We start from the raw sequence: 6,977 nt of genomic DNA, 5'->3' as shown, positions 1-6,977 counted from the left end.
GTGCCGGTGCCGGCGCTGCGCGGAGCAGCGAGGGCGCCGCGGCGCGCGGCTCCTTCCGTGGGCCGGGCTACGGCGGCAGCTGGCCAACAGCCGCCGGGGGCGCCGCCGCATCCCGGCGCTCACTGGCGTGGGCGCGCGGCGTCTTCCCCGTCTGCGCATCTCTGCGCAGGGAGGGGAAGGAGAAAACCCCGCGCTTCATTTCACGCGCTCATTTTTCTTCATTTTTCAGATTATGTCATAACCACAAGATAAACGAGCAGTGATGGAATCACTGGATACTGAGGTGAAAGTAAGGAAGACTCTAGGGACTGTTGAATATGTAGAGTCCTCTGGTTTCGCGCAGGGGATACTGCCCACAAAGAAGGATGTGGTGCAGAACATGCTGTATTTATTACAGCCCAAAAGAGCTGGCCAAGCCCAGCGGTCCAAAGAGGATGCAGCCCAGTTGCTTGCCGAACATCTGCAAGAGCACTGGTTGTTTTGCAACTTGCATACCATTGCAACAAAAAATATAAAGAAAATTATCCTCAAAATGTATGAGGAATTTACCAAATTGTATCAGACCAGAAAGCAGAGACAAAACCAGGCTTTTACAGAGAGAGCAGACAAATTTAACGAGAGTTCAGAGAAGCTCTTTGACATATTTTGTACAGACACAGCGACAAGAAATAAACTGGAGGAATACAGTGGGATAAAAATGACTGGCACTGAGTGGAAATTTCTTGAAGATCAAAGAAGCGAAAGAAAAATGTACTACGAAGATTGCACAGACAAGCAAGAATTGAAGATGATGGAAAGAAGACGAAAGATACAATGCTTAGAGCACTTCAGAAAACTCGCCAAGGAGGAAAAGGAAGGAAACAAAGCAAAGGAAACGACGTATAAAAGTGATGAGCAGTCGGACGAAGGCACGAGCGTGGATGAATCCTGTCCCGCAGAAGAAGAGAACGGAGGGGCTCCGGGCTTTTCGCTGAGGGGCAGAAGAAAGCGCCGGTGCACCGCATGGTCCGCCAGTCCAGCGACTCCTGCTAGCGATGCCATGCCCCTGGAGTGCCAGCATATACGGATGAGCATAAGGAGAGTCAGGCCTGGGTTCTACGAGACTGTGGACAAGGTCAAAAACTGCTAGCGTATGCCGTTGTCGGCAAGCCGAGCTGCTGGAGTACAAGGTGGCAATACACACTTTAGGCAAGTTTGAAACCCCACAATCAATTGGAAGTGATTGCTGTAGATCCCCAGCCAGAGCTCAGGAACATCCTGCCTCCGGGGAAGAGTGCTGGGATGACAGCAACGGTGGCAAGGACTAAAACACATGAACTTGGAAGGCTAAGTCGTCATCAGCTAATGATTGGAAGGCTCAAACGCAGCAGATGATCTAAGGTTATGTAGTGGATAAGCCTCTTCACCCAAGGTCCTGTCTACATGAGTGTGTTTTTAGAAGTCTCTCACCGTTTCTGAGCCAGTGGTGGCCTAATACTATAAAACAGGACTCTCATTTACTGCAGGGAAATAACTCGGACTCGTTGCTAATGTAAAATTCACGTGCTGAACAGCCGTAGCTCCAGTTAATTTCACTGGGAGTGAAAGGTGTTCAGCCCCTTTCAGAATTTGGCATTTCTGTAAGGGAGAAAGCTAGTTTTTTAGCTTGTATTACCCAGTCCTGGAGATGCATTCTGTGATTTTTGTTAACAGATTGCTCTCTTGCGTGAGGAGGGGGAGACAGAGAGAGAGAGAGAGAGAGAGAGAGATGAGATGTTTGAGTACTTTGGTTTTAAAAGTGTCGGTGATTCCGAATGTTTTATTCTGTGTAGTGACATTTCCTTGATCAGGATAAACCTTCCCAAAATTTGATGATTCTTAACATGAAATCTGTGATCTAGGAACTGAGAGGTGTGAACCCTAAATGAAGTGGTAAGGTTTTTATCTGCCACGGGGGTAAGATGGATGGAGGGGTGTGAATTGCATTATTTAGTCTGGGATGGGAAGAACTTTACAAACTGTTATCCTGCCTTCTTAGGATATAGGGAAGAAAAAGCCTTCCCAAGAATGGGTAGCTGAGGTGTTTGCAGCAAGAGGCTCCTAAATCTGGGCTTGCTTTTTCACCCCGTGTAGGTCCATTCAGACAACAAGGTAGAGAAGGTAGTTTTTCCACCAGGAGTTTGTTTGAACAAAGCATAACCCTCTTGCCCTAGTATATACTTAACCAGTGGCATGTCTGTGACTTTAGATACATGCAGCACAAGGGTATCTGCCATTTTTAGTTAGAATTGTTTTACTGGTTTTTAAAGATGAGAGACTTGAACTTTCTGTGAAACCTAGTGCTGGCGATCTCTCTGGTGAGCTTCCCAAACCTCGCTAGAATACGCTAAAAATAAATAAAGCAAGTCTCTAGTTGCCCAGAGAAATACTCTGGTAGAAAGAGCTCAAACTTGCCTAGTTTTCAAATTACCTTTCAGTGTGAACATTGGTTTCCCCACTCCAGTATCTCAGCTCCATCCTGTTCCTTTGCTCTAAACATCCTGCATATCATTTTACTGACATTAACTCGTGCTGTTTCATTCTTTGTCTTTTGCTCCCTTTAACAATAAATGCATGTACAAATAATTTTGACAGCTCCTGTAACTTTAATGAATCAGTTTTTGGACCGCTTTGAAGTCCTATGCCAAAGGAGGAATGAAACGCAAATTAGCTGCTGTTCAAATTCAGATGAAGCAGAGCTAGCAAGCACAGGAGGCAGCAGCCCTGGCCTCGCTGCTTAGTCAGGCTCCAGCCTATCTCCATGCTGTCCCTCCGCCTAAGGACTGATCTGTCCGGCCCCGAGCAAAATGTCGGCTTCCCAGCGAACTTGCTCATAAGTAATTGCTGGGATCCTTATTCTCTGTCACTGAGAAGTTCTTCATGGTAAGTTGCTCCAACATATTTAGTGTGTTCTGCATCGCTCTTACTTAGTGCCGTTTCAGGTATAGTAACACGCACCCACGTTCTGCAACACCCTTCAGCCTCCTCTGCGCGAGAGTTCGCAGCCCTCCTCTCTCCTCCTCTCTCTGACGTGCTTCACTGACTTCCCCTTGCAAATTATGTCACGTTTAAACTATTTGCCTTCCAGCCCTGAGGTGCTGAGATGAGCCTCTCACTGGGCTTTTACACCAGCAGCTCTGTTTCAGCAGGGAATATAGCCAAGCTCAGACCTCGCAGAAGTAGAGTTTTTTTAATAACTGCTGTAAAATCCCCTTTCTATTACAAATATAGCTGACAATATAAATGCTAGTGTGCAAAGTAAATCCGACAGGATTGAATAGACTATGGAACACAGCTGTACCGTGCTTTATGATGTTCAGGGATTCAGGAAATCTCAGGCTGTCAGATCTGACTTCCTGTATACCACAGGCAATTACATTTCATTCAGCAGCCCCGTACTCAGCCTAGTAGTTTCGTTTACCAGACGTGCATCTTACAGAAAGCCTTGGGCCGGAGCTGTCAGCAGTGGGCAGTCTGCTGTCTTCCTCAGCTAAGCACTCAATGGTTTGTCACCTTTGTTGTTTTAAGAAAAAGCATGACCATCTTTTAGGCTGTGGTTCTTTTTATGCCATCCTGTACAGGCTGAGCAGTGTTCATTGCATTTAAATCATGTTTTGGTTTGGTTTTTTAACTGGGTTTGACTGTGGATAGAGCCACAGCCCGGCTCTGTTTCTGCTGCAACAGGGGGAAAATTTCTAAATGATGTATTCTGATTACTCTTCTTTGGGACCATGGTGCCTTTTTAATCAGGACAGTAAAACTTGTCCCAGGACTCTGTACTTTTGTACGTTAACAGTTGTTGACTCTCCTTTTTTGGTGTGTCCCAAATAAATTAATATAACATACCTCTGGGCTTTTGTTTCTTCTTCTCTTTCTAATGGGGGAGGAAAGAGGAAACTGAAGCTAAAGTAAATATTGCTACTTCAGCTCTCGCTCCTGTGCTCTTGGGGGAGCAGCTGTGAAGCGTGCGGGGGGACGTGCATTCAGCCAGACCGTGCGGGGCAATGCGAGGAAAACTCATAGAAACTGGGGCAAAAGGCTAGAATTTAGGCCCCACACAGAGCCTTTTTACAAAAAAGGCCGGACCCTGGAGCAGCCGAAGGTAAGGGGGGAGAGGGCTGAAACCGCTGTGTTTAGCGGCAGCGTTTCAGCTCGGCTGTCTCGGCGCTTCAGGCACGGCGAGCGTGGTGTTGAGGACCTGGCGACGGGGGGCAGAGCCCCCTCCCTCCTCTCTGGCGGCACTGCTCTGGTCCTGCCCCGCTCGTCGGTGCCCCCTTCTTTGGCTGTTCTTTCCTCGCTCTGATTCAGGGAAGTGTTTGGGCGTTTGCATTTTGAGCGGAAAGAATTAAGGAATCTAAACCAATTTAAATATTTACATTCTTATTTTCTGACTTTTTTGTGTGTTTTATCTGGCCTGTAAGAAGTTATCCAAGCTGACTGTGTGCAGCAGAGCTGGAAGCACTGGAGTACTGTCATACCCTGTATTTCCACCTATCCTCAGTTATCTAAAACGCCTGCTCCCGAAACCCATACCGTGTCCCAGAAGCAGTCTTTCAGAAAGGTGTCCCCAAAACAGTTTGAAATCAGCTTTGCCCCAACTTTCTCAGTTCCTGCCGTGGGTACGCGGACAACCGAGACGGGTCGACGCCGGTGTGGAAAGGGGAAGGTTGGAGGTCAGGAGGAGTCCGGCGGCAGGGAACCTGGAAAAGGCGAGCGGCCCAGCCTCGGTCCTGCGGGACGGCTGGGGCCGCCTGCGCCGTGCTGGACGGTGCACGTGCTGGTGGCCCCTGCGTCTCGCCTGCTGCAGGGGTGTCTGCTCCTGGGGGCCTGGCCGCTCCGGGGCTGGCCTGTCTCTCGTTCCTCTGGATCTGCTCTTCCAGGTACATACGGGCTCTTCAAATAGACCTGGCAGATGCTGCTCTGCCTCGTGCCTGGCATCGCATAAAAGGGAAGGAGCAAAACAGCAGAACAGGCGAATAATTGCTACGCTGAACGGGCTGGATGCGGAAAGCAGCCTCTGCCCGCGATGCAAGGCGCAGCGGCGGTCGCCCGGTTGGACGTTAAGACGAGTCCTGTCAAGCCCAAGGAGCAGCTCGCGGCCACCCCCCGACCGCGGGGCAGCGTTTGCACCTCGCGGGCTGCGCTGGCAGGGAGGAGCTGGCCGGCCAAGCTGTGTCACGAGCGTGCTGGTGCTCAGAGCCTGCGGCTGGGCTAAAGGGGAACTTTAGGAAGGGAGACGAGCCTCCCCGGTCACCCAAGGGCCGTGTTTTGTCCCCCGGCACTGCGGCTGCCGGCCAAGCTCAGCCCTGGCTGCTCGCAAGCCTCGGCTAAGACGCGCTTGGAAAGACCCGGGGAAAACGCGTGGTGCCGCAGCGAGTCTGGGCAAAGCCAGCCTTTCCGGCAGGGAAAGTGTTGCAGCGTTCGGGCCGCTGCCAAATCACAGCTATCGGCGGCGCCCGAACCTGTTTCCTCCTTCCCTTTCCTCTTCCCGCCGCCCGCTTGTGCCACCCCAGCCCAAGGGGGGGCTCCGGGGCTTTGCAGCAACTCTTTTGCCTCTTTTTGCCCCCAGGTTTTTTACCCGGGCAGCGGTATCCGGGGCTGCTACCACAAAGTCACGCCGAATCCCAAACAGCTCTTTGGGGGGAGAGGTAGCTTTAGGGAAGCACGGTGGCTTTTTTAACGAGCAACCCGCGAGGGCGTTTCCTGCTCCCGCCGAGGGTGGTGTCTTGTTATTCCTCCAGCGTTTCCAGACAGCAGCTTCCTCCTGGCACTGATTTGCAGCGAGCAAATACGCGCCCGGCAGTGTCTAACCCCGGCTGACTGCGGCGCCCCGCGCGACCGCCGCCGCTGCCGCCGGGTTTGAGGGGGCCGCTTGCGCGACGCGGGCTCTCGCGCCCGGGCGTGCGCGTGCCGAGTTCCCTCCGTGTCGGTGCCTCACCAGGTCGCTGTGACCCTGCCGCGCTTCAGCTGCGGCAAAGCCGCCCGCCGGTGCTCAGCCCTCGATCCGCAGCGCTGCTCGCCGAGCTCCATCGAGCTTCCTCACCTAAGCCCTCTCCTTCTCCTCCTCCTCCTCCTTCTCCTCCTCCTCGTGCTCGTCGTGGGGGAGGCCGCAGGCTTGCTGGCTCCTGTTGGCACCTAACTCCCGCGGGACAGGCGGGACGCCGGCTCCCGCGGCCGAGTTTCTGGATGAGCGAGGCAGGCGCGGCGGAAAGTCCGCAAGTTTTGGGGCAGCCCCGGCGGGACGCGAGGGCCGGGGCACTCCGGTTACGTGGCCCTGCGGAGCGAGGCGAGCGGTGCCGAGCGACCTTAACGAGGTTCCTGGTTTCGGTGGCCGGGGCGGGCGAGGGCTGAGCCACAGTCGGGGCCGAGGCACCCGGCCGGGCGCTATTAAAGGGCGGTGGCGGTGGCGACCGGCAGCTGCAGCCCGGGGCGAGCGCGGCCGGCGGGGATGGCCGGGGCGGTGGGTGACGGCGACCTGCGGCACCTGCTGAAGCTGCACCGCACCGAGATCGCCATGGCCGTGGACGACGTCTTCCCGCTGCTGCACGGCCTGGCCGACCACGACGTCGTCACCGAGCACATGTTCAAGGTGGGGGCGCCGGGGCTGGGGCTGAGGCCAGGACCGGCCGCGGTGGTGCCCCAGGACTCGCTGACGGGGCCGGTGCCGGCGCCGGCAGGAGACGCTGAGCCGGACGGAGCGGGAGGGCTGCCACCGGGCTTTCCACGCCCTGCTCACCTGGCTCCTGGGCCGCGACGCCAGCGCCATCCGCCGCTTCTGGGGCGTCCTCTTCAAGGACTACAACCTGGAGCGCTACGCTGGGCTCCGGCCTGTCCGCGGCGCCTTCCCCCCAGGTAGGTGGCTGGGCGGCCGGGGCAGCCGGGTGCGCCGGGGCGGTGGGAGCGGGGCCGCCACGGCGCCGCCGGCTGCGCGTGCGCCTGTTGCCCTTTGCAGACGCGGA

The 6,977-nt window shown here is 54.5% G+C and overlaps 1 protein-coding gene across 1 annotated transcript; it reads left to right on the top strand.

Moving 5' to 3' along the window:
• Positions 1–210: 210 nt before the first annotated feature.
• On the top strand, positions 211–3,863 carry LOC112970788. Its single transcript, XM_026075558.1, has one exon. It carries the CDS (start codon positions 263–265, stop codon positions 1,127–1,129), a length of 867 nt encoding a protein of 288 aa, XP_025931343.1. The 5' UTR covers positions 211–262; the 3' UTR covers positions 1,130–3,863.
• Positions 3,864–6,977: the final 3,114 nt, after the last annotated feature.

This window comes from Apteryx rowi, unplaced genomic scaffold, assembly GCF_003343035.1.
Source record: "Apteryx rowi isolate R43461 unplaced genomic scaffold, aptRow1 scaffold_406, whole genome shotgun sequence".
NCBI lineage: Eukaryota > Metazoa > Chordata > Aves > Apterygiformes > Apterygidae > Apteryx > Apteryx rowi.
This window is presented reverse-complemented; position numbering and strand designations above follow the sequence as displayed.